The 15,152-nt window shown below is 40.9% G+C and overlaps 2 protein-coding genes across 2 annotated transcripts; one reads left to right on the top strand and one right to left on the bottom strand.

Annotated features, from left to right (window-relative positions):
• The first annotated feature begins 3,957 nt into the window (after positions 1-3,957).
• LOC107077493 (probable G-protein coupled receptor 139) lies at positions 3,958-7,801 on the top strand. Its single transcript, XM_015348464.1, has 2 exons — positions 3,958-4,039; positions 6,762-7,801. Exons 1-2 carry the CDS (start codon positions 3,958-3,960, stop codon positions 7,799-7,801), a joined length of 1,122 nt encoding a protein of 373 aa, XP_015203950.1.
• Positions 7,802-10,379: 2,578 nt separating this feature from the next.
• gpr210a (G protein-coupled receptor 210a) lies at positions 10,380-14,679 on the bottom strand. Its single transcript, XM_006631441.1, has 2 exons — positions 14,610-14,679; positions 10,380-11,320 (listed from the first exon to the last, which is right to left on the bottom strand). Exons 1-2 carry the CDS (start codon positions 14,677-14,679, stop codon positions 10,380-10,382), a joined length of 1,011 nt encoding a protein of 336 aa, XP_006631504.1.
• Between the last annotated feature and the right edge of the window lie 473 nt (positions 14,680-15,152).

The following is a 15,152-nucleotide window of genomic DNA, read 5'->3' on the forward strand; positions in this document are numbered from 1 at the left end:
ACCAAATTAGCACTTAAATTATTCTTATAATTTAGAAAATCATACAGTGGCTTAGTTAGAACATACAGTGTGTCCTTTTCCACGTACAATCACATTTTAGAAGACTACAGGCAATTTGAACAATACATTCGCAGGTGTGTCAGGGAAAAATGGGTATGAATGTTTTATTCAGTTGCTGCTTTTAAATCCTCAATAGCTTGTGGGGTCGCCTGGAATGCTGGGTCTTACCCTCATCCCCACAGGACAAAAATCACATGGATTCAGATCAGCTGACATGTGGAAGACAAGACTATGTATATTGGAAAACCTTTCGGAAACAAAGGTATATGCAGAATGTGTGATGTCATGTGTACCATGACAGCCTTTTCACAAAAGTTTCTTCGAAAAGTCCCCAGATATTTTTTGTTTTTACTTTTGAATGCACAGTGTGGTCTTAAATAACAGTTCAAAGTTTTGATTTTAAAAAATTGACTTTTGAAAGAGGGAATTTTCCGTTCCTTTCTGGGGGTTATTAATAAACACCTAAATGTATATATAGTATGTGTATAGCACAGGTATTGATAAAATGTTTTAACACAACATAAAATTCCTAACATCACTATATTCGAACCAGGAAAAATATTTGGACCATGTTTATCAAAGCAAACTGTAACAAGACTTTTTCAGACATAAACGATTATTTAACCACAGTTACATTAATTAAAAAAGCAATAGGTTTATTCTATGCTGAAAAGAGAAGAAAGAACACCTGAAAAAGGCTCCACGGCCGAAATGTGTTTTCTTTCTTCTCTTTTCAGCATGGAATAAACCTATTACTTGTTCCTTTGCAGCCTATGCATGCTGACGCAGCTCCCCACCTGAACTACTACATTTATTAAATACTAGGAAGACTATATAAAATCAACAACCTTAGTTTTCGGTTTTGGTAAAATTTATTTTTAGATATTAACAATTTTGAAAGTAGAATAAACGATCAAAAATTATAATATAGGAACTTTTGATGGAGGATACAGATTTACCTGTATCTGTATGAGAATTGTAGAGGTCAACTGTATTTCAATAGCAAATGTTCATGTACAATATTTTAATCTTATTTTATCCATCTCTCGGATAACAGAATTATCGATGACTTTTACATAATATTTTCGTTCGCAGGCATATAAAAGATGGTATTGATCCTGAGACAGATATGGTGCTCTGGGTTTCAATGTTTAAATCAGGCTGGTTACAGCAGTCATTTCATGCTGTAAAAGTGTCAGGCAGGCACAAGTAAAGTATTAATACATTTCTAAGTATCTGAATTTTGACAGAATATCAAAATAACTAGCTGCAGCGTTAAAATTGTTCATGCTTACTGAGTAGAATTCTAAGATAGGCAAAGCAGAGACACACTGAAGAAACAAAAAACCTTTGTGTATGTGTATTACAGAGAAAAGGAGGCACATTTTTATACAAAAGGTTATGGGGGTCTGGAGCAGGGCTGCCCAACCATGCTGAGGAAGCTGATATTCAGTCACTTCTTGAAAGAAACCAGGGTGAGATCAATGTGTCATTAGAAAGCAAACAGGCTAAATGGGCATAAGGCCATACTCCATTATTTGTAACTGTAGTTGTGTTTTCAAATTATAAAGATTTAAAAATCCCAACAAGAGTTAAGTTTGTTTTTTAACACTTAAATGCAAAAAAAATGTTGAATAGCCTCAGTTGTAGCTGAGCAAAGTAGTTTTTTTATATTACTGAATTGATTACAAATAAAGATGTGGGTCTTTGAATCGTGTGTGTAAGACACACACAACAGAATAATCACGATCACTAACATTTTAATTTAATTTTTTTCATTATTATTATTGCAGCTCCTACTTGGAATATCTGTCTTTAGGAGGCTCCTAAAAAGCTCAAGTGGTAAACTACAATATTTACATTCTAAAAATAATCCAACATGACTAGTTAGGATCACAGCTATACTGCTGTGACCAGGAACTACCCTGCACACTGTGTGTGTTAAAAAGTTGGCAAACAGTTTTCTCCTGTTTGCTCATTTACAGCAGTGTCTGTAGCTCACGGGGGTACTGCTGAACTTGCCATGCTACTATTGAGGCCTCAGTCCTCTTTCAGAAACACCTCAGCCCTGTGTTTGGCTGTCAGTGTGAAAAAAGTGCACACTGTGACTGCGTGTTTTATGCCGCTGTTAGGTTGGTAGGACGATTATGGCAGTAAATATTCAAAAGTGATTCACTTGATTTTGTTATCCTGTCTGTAACTGTAGTAAATATTTCCGAATTCAGAAAATTCCTTTTAAACAGTTTAAGAAAAACTTCAGAGAAAGCAAATCATCCATTCATCCATTCTCAAACTGATTTTTTTTGTATCCAGTTCAAGGTTGCAGGGGATTGGAGCTTTTCCCAGCAATTAACAGGTGCAAGGAAGAGTAAACCTTTAACTTTGTTAGTTACTGACTTTAAAAGCCGTGATAACCTAACAAACCACTTTTCTTATGTTAAATTATATTTACATTATACAATAGTTATGGAATATAAAGTAGTAAACAACTTACTAAACAAGCAGTACATAGAAAGTATAATAAATACTTTTATTAAAGTGCAAAGGAACAAGTAAAGGTTTTTTTCCATGCTGAGAAGAAAAGACCAACATTTAGTCTGTGGAGCCTTCTTCAGGTGCGGAATAACTGCTTGCACATTCATTATAGTATTTTAACTATACTTTTAACAAAAGTACTAAAATACTTTAAAGTATGTATGGATACTTTTATTAAAATATTAATAAACACTAAAGATTTTTTTTCTTTAATAAAATATTGTTTAACATTTTACATTAATAATAAAATTAGCTTAATTACATAAAGAATACATTAAGAGTATAAAGCTTCTTTATTACATGTTAAAATTAAGGTCTTATTAATGACTGAACACCAGAAAGTATGTAGTGGACGATATAGGATGCTTGGGCCTATGTCATGAAGTGTATTCCTTGGCCTCCAGTAGCATGTTCACCAGTCAAGGAATTTAGTTTTGACAGTAAAAACATTGTTCATTCTTAATAAAAATGATTAAAAATTCACACTTCATTGTAGCAAAAATTCATAAATCAGTTATTCATAAATCAAAAGATATCTGTATCTTATCATACTCTGATGCTCTGTGAAAGAGACAAGTTGTGCTGTTGTTAAGTTTGGATTTTTGTTTAATTGTAAATCGTTTCTGCTTCCACTGTTCATGTCTGACATTCAGCTTTGAAAACTTGAACTGCTTGTGGTCTGAAGAAGTCATCACTTGAGGCTGATCATGCAAGGCAGATAGGGTAAGCCATCAGAAATAACGTATAAAGAATGTTTACTACAATAGCACTTAAAAACATCTCAAATGGAATTGTACAATCCAAGATGGTGGGGGGGCCCTCAATAATCAGTTCACTGTTTTAGGGTGACTCAAATAAGGTAGGATATGTAGAAAGGGTCTGGCTCATTTTTCAATGGGTTAGATAACTCCATTGGAGCATAAGCATTTTCCGTCAAGAGCACAAGATTCTAAAAAAAAAGAAAGATCTAAGCTTTGTTTCCAGTCTATATTTGAGTTCCACTGGGGGAGGGAGGGTTTAAAAAGGGAAAGGAGAAAGGTGGCAGTCTGTTTGCGTTACCGCGCTGCTTGATTCGAGTCCTCTGTCTCTCCGTTCTCTGCCATTGTGTCCACGTGTCCTGCAGGGGCTGGGCATGGGGGCAGCTGCTCTGCTCCCACGCTCTGCCGAGCAGATCAGGACACCCTCTTTGCATCACGGCTGTGTGACTCACTGCGACCTGTCCATTCTACCCACTTCATCCCTTCCACGGCATCCAGGAACGAGCTGGAGGGCTACAAAGTTGCTCTTCATCTGAACTCCGCGGAGTCCTGCACCTTATGCTAAATATTTAACATTGCACAACTTTTTGGAAACGTTCCAGCCATGGTTGAATTCCTGGATTCGTCATTGTTCTCCATCTTCGAGGGGATCTACTTCGTCCTCGTGGCCAGCCTCGGCATCCCCAGTAAGGCAACTGCTCATCTGTGGCGTGTGCTTCACTGTTGTCATGTTGTTCCTGCTGGTAGTACTGTGTTTTTTCAGGGAACTGTGACGCTAATATGTGAGAAGGATTATAGAATGTGAGTACACACTAGGAGAAGTCTGTGTCTGAACAAAAGTATGCATGCTCCTATAATGTGAAATTGCAGAAAATAGGTTGTACAGAAAATCTCTATGAACACATTTATATACATTGAAACAACTCAACTGTATTTTAAATCAAATCTTCCCAATCCGGGTCCTGGAGACCCACACAGTTACTGTATTTTGTTCCACCAGATATTCAATTACATTTTTAAACCTTTAACAGCCCTAAAACCAGGTTTAATTTTTAACTCTTTGTTTTCAGTTCCAATACATGTAGGAGGTTGCCTTTTAACTATTGTTTTTCTTAAGCGTCTTAAAATTTCCAACGTTTTCTGTAGAAAAAAATACTTTAAAAGGTTCTAATGCGAGAAACGGGTTGGTTTAATTAAGCATTCAATTACTGAATTATGGTTCCCAGGACCAGACTGGCAAACCCCATGTTAAAGTACAGTCCTGCTGAATGTGTGGCACTAGTAGTACTGAAGAACGGCATCACAGTGGTGCAGCAGTTATTATTGCTTCCTCACAGCTCTTGGTTCCTACAGTAGGTTCCGTTCTGGACTGGAATAAGTATTGTATAGAGTCTGCATCTTTTACCCATGTTCAAGTGGGGTTTTGATGACTGACTGGCCTGGATTCTCCCACAGCTCCCCTATACACACGGACTAGGACAGTTGGCATTTCTCGATTCTCCCTGTACACTTGTAGGTGTGTGAGCTCTGTGATGGACGAACGTCTTGTCCAGGATGTTGCTGCCTGCCCTGTTCTGCTGGAATAGGCTCAGAGTGACCTACAGTATATCAGGAATAATGATATTGGGAGAAATAATAAAGAATTAGTTAGCAGTTAGCATCGATTGGGGGAGTGACGAACTCTGCTAAGCTTTTGCACAGAAAACAGGGGATTTCAAAATGAGCTGGCTTTTTTTCTTTCTATTTGACAATGTCCTCTAAAATGTTCTTTTTATCGATGTACAATGACAGTCCATGACGAGGCCTTTCCTGCTTGAAGCACAGTGACTTACAACTAAAATGTTTTTCATTGCTCAGTACAAACAATCCTCTCAGCTCATCCGCCCTCATTCAGCTGTTCATTATCAGGTGTGTGAATGTTTCTCAATCTCCTGTCAGTGTAGGCTCAGCCATGTCAACATGAGCCCGATAATAAACGGCTCAGTTGAATGGGATCCAGAAGAGCTGCTGAAGCAAACAAGTAACTGCAGATTATCAAGGCATTAGCTAGTATATTGTTGGTTCTTGAATGGAAGGGACTGCTACTGTTTAAAAGTCACACCTGTCCCCTCAAGGCCCCCATTATTAAATGAGGATAGAACAATGCACACAAGCCCATTATTGACTCAGCACTTATCGCTGTCATGGTTTTCTGTTGAATGATGTAGATGAGGAAAAAGTTAAGTGAGCTCATTATCTCAGGCAGTAAGTTTAAGGGCACTTTTCACGGACAGTCTTTTTTAAAGTTTGAAGCATTATTTTTAATGAAGAACTTTAAATAACTTTAAATCTGGTAAGAAGCTGCTTCTAGGGTTGATAATCTATAATCAGGCAAACATGGGAAATTCCAGATTTAAAAAAAAGTGTTGTTGTAATTCCCTTGAGCAATCCATGCAACTAATGTAGTAAATATTATATTAAGTTGAAATATAAATATAATATCAGCATTGCATTTATTTTATTTGATGTAAATCATGTTATAACATGATAATTACATTTTCTGCAGCACCTTTTTAAAGTGCTAGAGTAATCACTTTTATCAATTGTGGCAATTTTACTTCAGTAAATATTCATGTGGTTTAATTCTGATTTGCTTTGTTTTAGAAATAACATATTTCACAGTGATTTTTCTAGTATAGTTCACTTGTACTTTGTATTGGGTGGATCTCTCTAACTTTATCAATGGTGTTTAGATTTTGGCACTGGATCAGTCAATCTCATTGGTGAGGATATGTGTTCTTCCAGACGTTCTGTGCTTCTAATTCTGTTTTTCCTCTGTGGGTAGTATGTATATAACACTATTGCTAGAAGTCACACCATCAAAATGTTCTAATAGGGCTCCCCAGCTCTGGGTGGGGCTATAGTGTAGGCTATAGTGATTTCAGGTCCTCATTCGTCATATCCGTTAATAGCATAACTGGACGGATTATTTATACTCTGTATCTCAATCTTAAAATCGAGTCTATGGTCCTGTATGTGGAATTATGCATACATCTTCCTGTCAGAATCTCTGAAAAGGTTTCTGGAACGCAGTGCTAAGATCATATAAAATAATTTTGAATTTATGTTCCACTGGTACAGGCTAAAGACTGCCAGTGTGTAATGACAGCCAGCCTCCATTTCAGCGTTTCATTCTCTGAGTGATTTTCCAGTACACTTCAGTCTTTGCCCTAGATGAAATTGACACTTAGCCCTCCCGCAATTTGAATTACCAGATACCTCTTTCGTCTACCCAGAGTACTGGCATAAAATACTGGGTTCGGAATTTGCAATATGGTGAGTCAAAAGCTTTGATCTAATCACGCCCGCTGTCTGTTATGGTTCTGTTAAAAGCCTTCGGCCCTCATTCCTGCCTCTTTTCTCTTCCAGCCAACCTGCTGTCCATCTTTGTGTTGTGTTTCCGGCCCTGCGGTATATCAAAGTCCACAGTCATTTACCTGGTGTCCCTGGCTGTGGTAGACACCCTGTTCCTGGTGCTGGGGGGGCTTGTGGATGTGATTGAGAGCTGGTTACACCCACAGCTTTCCTACCAGAGTGCCTTGCTCTGTGGCTCCATCACCTTCAACGAGTACTGGACCCTCTTCAGCTCCCAGTGGATTGTGACTGCCTTCACGCTGGAGCGCTACCTGGTGCTGCGCAATGGCACCTTGCGTCGCTGCTTCTCCCGGCCACACGTGGCCCTCTCCTTGGTGTTGACCACTGTCCTGGTCTCCCAGGTGGTCAGCATTCCCTGCTATTGGCTGTACGAGGCCTGGCCTGGTGGAGGAGTGGAACCTGGCCTGCCGACCAACTTCAGCCAGCAGCCCATTACCTACCGCTGCCTGTTCCAGAGCACCCCCAGCTCCAGAGCCATGGTGTGGGTGCATATTATCATCTCCGGCCTCCTGCCCATGGGCCTCACCTTGTCCTTCAGTGTGCTGATTACCCTGCAGTTCAAGAGGAAGGCCCGCGTGTTTGTGGAGAGTGTCCATAGCGCCATGTTCCGCCTGACCCGAACCAGGCTGCGGCGATCCAGCAATATCCAGATCACGGTGGCGGTGACCACCGTGTGCCTGACTCTACCACGTTACGTCACGTACAGCCTACTTGACGCCAGCACAAGTCTAACGGCCCAAGAAAGGGATAACCAAGCGGATCCGCTCAACACCGCCGCCGATGTGGGCCTCATGCTGCAGTGGCTCAGCCTGGTCATCCATTTCTGCCTCTTCTGCTGTGTGTCTTCCGGGTTCCGCCGAGAGAGCCTGACCCTGCTAAGATGCCAGGGCTGTCCAGGCGAACTCGGCAGGATCAAGCCGTGGTTGACACGGAGACAGTGCCAGTCTCATGCCAGCTCCTTCAGTGAAGCACAAGCCCCATCCACGCAACCAGACACACCATGTGTCATCTGGTTGGTCCAAGAGGCTAACTGACTGGGGTTTTTATATTTCTGTTGCACTATCGTGTACAAAAAACAATCATCTTTAACTACAGCAGAAGAAACAGACTCTGGAGACTCTTCTCAAGGAAGGAATGAGAAGAAATGAATGCAGGGTATGTGTATGTCTAAGTCTTTAGTCAATGAGGGGTTTAAGCCCTTTAAACAGGAGTGAAAACTATTAAAAAAGAAACCCAAGATATTTTTATCTTATAGTGTACAGATCCCAAGAACATTTAAAATTGAACATTTAAAATGAGGTTTTTGCCTTTAAACTGGTTTCTGTGCATTATTGATACCATCAAAATCTGAAAAATGAATTCTTTTTTAACAGCCATCCATGAACTGAGCAATCCTGTTTGTCATCTTCAGACCTGTGGATAGAGTTATCAACAGGCTGGTATTAAATATGTTCCACCATGTTGTTGGGCTTTTGAATTACATTCTTAATACAGACTGATTTGAAATTACTGTACAAACCACTAATACATTAGTCCCATTTTGCTTTCCCTCGAAGCTATGTAGGACTTTAGAAAATAAACAGTTAAAAGCTCAATAGCTCCAGATGGTATTGTTTTTATTGAATGCTGCATGGAACTATTTGTAGCTCTAGTCATTATAGGCAACTTCAACCAAAACCTTAAATATTCATCACCCACAATGTAAGGAATGCCTTGGGCAATATAGAATAAATGCAGTTAAAAAAAGAATAAAGTCAGCCAATTGTATAAAAAACAATGTTTATTAATGTCACTTAATTTAATGTCACTTTTTCATGACAAGTTTGATCAAAAACACAACCAAATCCAACTACAAATGCTCAAAAATGGATGGAAATACTACAATGTCAAAACTCAATAGGTCTTATCATCAGGGGTGTATCTTCTTCTAATCCATTCCCAGCTGTGCACTGTTTTATTCTGGTACATTACACACAGGCTGTACACGTTAAAATATAAGAAGACTAAATCTGACTTATATGACTATATGACTAACTTCAGCAGGCTTAATCAAGACTATCATCACTCTCTAGAACCTTTGATGTCTGCATGCACCAGCTGTAAACAGACTTTACATAGAATTATAGTTTCTTAATTCTTTACATAACAGGAAGTTCAAATTTGCTGACACATTTGAAGATATTCAGTTATTTATGCTCCTGCTTTCTATTGAAAGGACTTTAAAATGAAAAGTGCCATATAAATACAATAATTTAATCTAGTGCATTTCTCTAAACGAATGACAGTAAATATAGTTTTTCTCCATGTGCAAGTAAGACACCTCTCCATCAAGATGATTTAGCAAGCGTCATGTGGTTAAGTCAGACTAAAGAAGCAAAGTTCTCAGCTCCGTGAAGTTGCCCCCCACCCTACAAACAGCACAAACGATGAAACCTACCTCATTCGTTAGGGCTGCGTTTGTGACAGTTTTTGCTGTTGAAAGTAGTGTTTGTGCTGCTTCCGTTTCCGAGATATAGCGCCTTCTTTTTCCGGGGTGTGATGTCACTCAGTCCCCCTACAACGTCATAGGGGAACCGAACCGGTCTCATTCGTTAGTGCTGCGTTTGTGCCGTTGAAACTCGCGTTTTTGCTGCTCTCGTTCCGGAAACATAGCGCCTTCTTTTTCCTTCTTTTTGACCTCCAGTGACCCCGTCTGGCGAGTTCAAGCGCTCGGTTACTGCTGCGAGGATAACAATTCTGCAACTTTGTTCCTCTGTTTGTCCGGGTGAGGGGCGGTGGTGGATTTAGCATTTAACACCAGTATGTTCTGTGCGTTTGTGTGAGCAGAAAAATGAAACGAAAGGAGCACAAACGCAGCACTACCGCATGAGACCGGTCCGGTTCTCCTACGACGTTATAGGGGGACTGAGTGACATCACACCCCGGAAAAAGAAGGCGCTATATCTCGGAAACGGAAGTTGCACAAACGAGCTGTTCTGTGTAGAAGTTTTATTTTTGGTATTAGTCCACTTAAAACTGTTGCATAGGGAACAAAGGAAGGAAGATCTACAGGCCTGTCATTGAAGAATAATAGAAACACGATTATGAGTTATGTGATTGGCAGAATTATCCACGGACTACTAAATCTTATCAGATTGTGCTCCAGTACATAAAACAACACAGACACCACAGACTACACAAGCAGATGAGAGAGCTGTGAAATATTAAGAGCACGCACTGCTTTGCCAAAAACTTTATTTCACTGTGTAACTTCTTTGTCATTCCTGTCACCTTTGAAGTAGCTTGTCTGAATGCTGTTCATCTAAGAGAGCTTAATAAGGGAAGCTCTTAAACTGAAGTAACGGGGAAAGATCCTTGAATGCGCTTCATCTTAGCTGGGGATGACAGCAGTGTCTTTAAAGAAAGAATCACAGTTGTATCGCCATTCTTCTAACTGCTTTCCCTATGTCCCTCAGATGCAAGATTGCTCAGCTCATTTCATTTATCATCTTATTCTTGTAGCAGGCATTATTTTGTGTGAACATCCTGCAATTGTAGAGTTGTTATAAAGGTATATTGCCCACATTGCCCACTGTGCCCCTTGCACTGTTGGCACGAGGGATGAATGGTAGGTCACTCCTTGGAGCTGCTGCAGCTCTTTGGCAGCTCCATGTCAGAGGGCACCTGCAGCTGGGGCGCAGGTTTGGAGGGGATAGCACAGCCCCGCACCAGCGCAGTGCATTCCTGCCGGAAGGCTGTGCTGGCCAGACAGAAGAGGCAGAAGTTTATGGCAGAGTTCAGTGCCTCCAGCATGGTGCAGATCTCCGCCAGCATGGCCAGAGGGGGCGCCGTGCCCGGGCCAGCGAGGCCAGCTGAGTACACCAGGAAACGGGGAAGACCCAGGGCCACGGCCGTCAGGGAGATGGTAAGCAAGAGGCGGGCGGTTCTCTGCAGGCGCAGCTGGGTGCGGCACAGGGCAGCGGCTGCACTCTCCCCTGGAGGCGGGTGGATGCGGCTGCGCAGGTGGAGCTGGTACACGATGAGGGCGTTGAAGGCAATGAGGAGGAGGTAGGGCACCAGGCCGCAGACGAAAGTGTGGATCCACAGCAGGGAGACGAAGCTCGTGTTGCTGAAAAGGGAACATAGCCTCTCGGTCACGTTGGCCTCCCCAGGGGGAAATGAGGAGCGCCTGTGCTCGCTCAGGAGGCAGGCCATCACGGACGCCAGGTAGGAGAGGCTGATCAGCCCCGCCACTGCTCCCCGGGCCACTCTGGGCTGAGCAAAGCACCGGCTGGCCCTCTCCTGGAAGAGCACGAGGTATCGCTCCACAGTGAACGCCACAATGATCCACACGGAGCTCAACACTGTGCCGTACTCCAGCACGATGGCCAAGCAGCAGCCCGAAGATGAGCCCCAGAAGTCATCTGCATCCAGGAAGAGCTGACTGAGGTTGAAAGTCCCCGCCCACACCAGCGACAGAGTGTCCGAACAGGCCAGAGCTACCAGGTAGATGGTGGTGGTCTTGGAGAGGTGGCAGGGGCGGGTGAGGATGACGAAGGCAGCAAAGAGGTTGGCTGTGAGACACAGAAATGGGAGAGATGGCCGGCGAATGAACACCGAATTGGATGAAGCGGTTAGGAAATAGATGAATGGATATTAATGATTTTCAAAAGTTGTTTAAAAATAATAATTATAATAATAATTGCTTACACTTATATAGAGCTTTTTCTGGACACTCCACTCAAAGCGCTTTACAGGTAATGGGGACTCCCCTCCACCACCACCAATGTGCAGCCCCACCTGGATGATGCGACGGCAGCCATAGTGCGCCAGAACGCTCACCACACATCAGCTATCAGTGGGGAGGAGAGCAGAGTAATGTAGCCAATTCATAGAGGGGGATTATTAGGAGGCCGTGATTGGTAAGGGCCAATGGGAAATTTGGCCAGGACGCCGGGGTTACACCCCTACTCTTTTCGAGAAACGCCCTGGGATTTTTAATGACCACAGAGAGTCAGAACCTCTCATCCGAAGGACGCCGCCTGTTTACAGTATAGTGTTCCTGTCACTATACTGGGGCATTAGGACCCACACAGACCACAGGGTGAGCGCCCCCTGCTGGCCCCACTAACACCTCTTCCAGCAGCAATGCGAGTGAATCATTTTTTGTCCCAAACTGTATTATTGAAAAACTTATTAATCCACAGGCACTGTTCTATATGGTTCCAGGGACTGAGGAGATGAGCACTATTGCAAACAGCAGTACATTTTTTTAATGTTTTAAATGTTTTTCTTATGAATAAATCATCCTATGTTCTTCCTCACACTGTTTTGCATGGTGAAGGGGTTCCTACTCCCCAGACACAGATGCTTTCTCAGCGAGTGTTGATCAGACTCCCCAGAATTTCTTCAGGACTCATGCACCTGTAGATCCAAAGTATCTCAAGGTTACCCCAACCAAAGAAACCCTTGGTATGCCAAGGTAAGGGTTTTGGGAGAGGGAACATTGAACCTAAATGAGTGAGCTGGAGAGCTCTGCTCAGTAATACCTCTTGCAGACAGCTTTATACCAGGAGTCTCAAACTCAATTCCTAGCATCAGAATTACATAGGAGGGCTAATTATTTAACTTCATAACTGTAATTCTTCTAACCGGGCTCTGAGGTAATTTATAGTTAACTACTTTTAACTGAATAAATGTTTTGAAGTAATCGACTGTAGGACTTTAAAATAATCAATTTATGTCTATCTAAGAGAGTAATTAGGTTATGTGTTTAACTGACTACTCAGGGTGAAACAAAACAGAAGACACCAGTCCCTCTGGAAAATGAGTTGATAACTCCTGCCTTATTCCTATTCATTTTTGTGTCTGGGATTTAAACATTGTCCTCCAAATGGAAATCCATTTCTTGCCTGTAAATCATCCCCCGATGACTAAAGGCTTGTGTTAAGTCAATAACCAATTTAATTAAGTCATTAGAAGCTCAAGTCTGAATGAAAACCAGGAGCCTTTGTGGCTCTAGGACTCCAGGAGTGAGAATCACCGATGGTAAAAAAACGGACACCAGCACCTAGGAAAACATTAGGCACTAAAATGAGAGTTTGCTGTGAAAACAAGGTACCCATATTTTTATTGCCTTTGTTTACATGATAGTCATGGAAACAGAGGGATTTTGAAAACTTGTACGGGGAGGAGGTATTCCTGTCCTTTGTGCTGGATCACTGGCAGCTGCATTCTTGCTGATATGTAATCCCTGGTTCTATCCTATGGTGTGATACAGTATCTTCATTGCCCCCAAGCCATTACTAAGGCACATAAGGCACTGAAGCAGGGGACGGCTCCTGATACGGATGCAACTGGATTGCCTTTAGAGGTAGTCTTCATGCACAAGAACGAGGACAGATAAGTACTGTGAGTCTCACCCCTGAAGAAGGGTCTTACTTCAGATCGCAGGGCTCAGACATGGATACAGAGGCTGAGCAGCAAAAGTACTCAACTCCCCATCCTATCAGGCCAACTCAACAGAATAGGCCATGGGGAAACATGGGAGATTCGACCATAAAGGAAAGATTTTACGTGACAACGGTTATAATTTATTAAGTGCAGAAGAAATTATTAAACTTTTAAGCCATAATCCAGTAATACTGTATATCAGTTGTTGCCAAAATAGTTTAAGTTGTCCTGTATGGCACAGAACAAACACATGGTATGGCCCTTAAATGACAGTTCTGTATGGTAATATATTTTTAATATTATACATAGAAGGCATATCAATATTTTAAATTATATATCCTGTAGGATTTATATAAATATTTTCTTGATTTGTATGTGAAGGAATTGGACTAATACAGTGGACTCCAATCCTATTAGTCTCTCTTTGTAAAGAAATGCTGTTTTTACAATGTTTATATACTATATTAGAGTAAAATATGAAAACTCAATGATGTCTAGAGGCCGTGTTGTCTATACCCATTTAAATTATAAATGAGTTATAAAAGAGGAATGTGGTTATATCCAGGAAGAAATTAATATATTTTAAAGAAAAGTGCTCTACAGAGTCTGCAAGTTTTTGATTTGCAGGGTTACATTATCTGTGGCAGGTCTGCTGGTTCTATAGCTAATGTGCACGTGGCAGCAGCTGAATCCTCCAGCAGCCACTTATTCTAGATCACCAGCTACTTGCATATCCTGACCACTGAGCTGCAACAGCTTTTCAGAATGTTTTAATTAACATATATTGAAATTCAATTTAGTACATTCCCTAATGTATTTAAAGCATTGTAGTATTATAAGATCATTTACACTATTACAGTATATTATTAATTTAGTAATTCTTAATAATAAGCACCCATATGTTCTCATATTATTTATTAATTCCTAATATTGCTTAGGAATACCATAGCATCATAGCAATAAGATTAAATCAAAGCAATATAAGCACTGTAATATAGGTATCTCATTTTCTCAAAATGTCCCTTAAGTAAAATTAAATATGAGCTTTGTTCTTCAAAAACTTTTGAGAAAGATTGAAATGTTATTTGTAATTAAATAGTTATTTGACATTGAGTTTGCTCATAATTTGCATAAAACTGTTCTCGTCTTTAATATTTTGTATGATTTTTAATTTGTCTGCCTTGTAGCATAGATTGCTTTTAGAGCCAGTGATCCTTCCTAAGATTGTAATTTGTACACCTTGTTTAATTATGTTAAATTATTGTATTAACCAATATGTTATTTATACAGCTCTACAGTTTGTATTTCCAGTGTTAATTTTTTTAATGCAAGTTACAACACTAACATGTTTAAAATACTACAAGTCTCCAATGCACCCCATCAATGTTGGTACAGTATTTATAATCTCACCTGGTATCCCCGTGGTACAGAGGACAATGTAATAAGCTTTCTGCATCTCCACAAATGAATCCCAGTCCATCTCTCTTATGAAGTAAAGGAGGCTTAAGAAGCAGGTTTCAGGAGTCTGTCATATTTTTTGTTCCATTTTTAGTTAGCTGATCTTTTAAAGGTATTTCAAACAGTACATTATTGCCCAAACATTACTAGGTCCAACACCTTATGTGCTCTGAAATTCAGATATGCATCATAGGCAGGTGACCTTGTGCCTCCTATAGACCTATGAAAAGGCACTACTGCTACCCACATATTAGTGTTTTGAGTCACTTATGCTTCCCTTCCTGGAGAGACACAGCTGGGCTTCGTGGTCTTTGTGTTAGAGTAGTTGAGAGGGCACCTGGCACCGGGTGTTGTAAAAGTGCTCGAACATTAAGCAAACATTCCACAGTCCTACCCCATGGACCTGGTTGTCATGTCATAAATAGATATTGTCCTGTTCGTGCTAGGTGAGCTGATTAACTGCCGGCTATGTCAGGAAACACGGCATAAAAATCA

Source organism: Lepisosteus oculatus, chromosome 11 (assembly GCF_040954835.1).
Source record: "Lepisosteus oculatus isolate fLepOcu1 chromosome 11, fLepOcu1.hap2, whole genome shotgun sequence".
Taxonomy (NCBI): Eukaryota; Metazoa; Chordata; class Actinopteri; order Semionotiformes; family Lepisosteidae; genus Lepisosteus; species Lepisosteus oculatus.

Coding starts and splice junctions, on each gene's coding strand:
- LOC107077493 (XM_015348464.1), top strand. CDS start 3,958: ATGGTTGAATTCCTGGATTCGTCATTGTTCTCCATCTTCGAGGGGATC. Junction 4,040..6,761: donor GGCCAGCCTCGGCATCCCCA/GTAAGGCAACTG, acceptor TTTCTCTTCCAG/CCAACCTGCTGTCCATCTTT.
- gpr210a (XM_006631441.1), bottom strand. CDS start 14,679: ATGGACTGGGATTCATTTGTGGAGATGCAGAAAGCTTATTACATTGTC. Junction 11,321..14,609: donor CTGTACCACGGGGATACCAG/GTGAGATTATAA, acceptor TGTGTCTCACAG/CCAACCTCTTTGCTGCCTTC.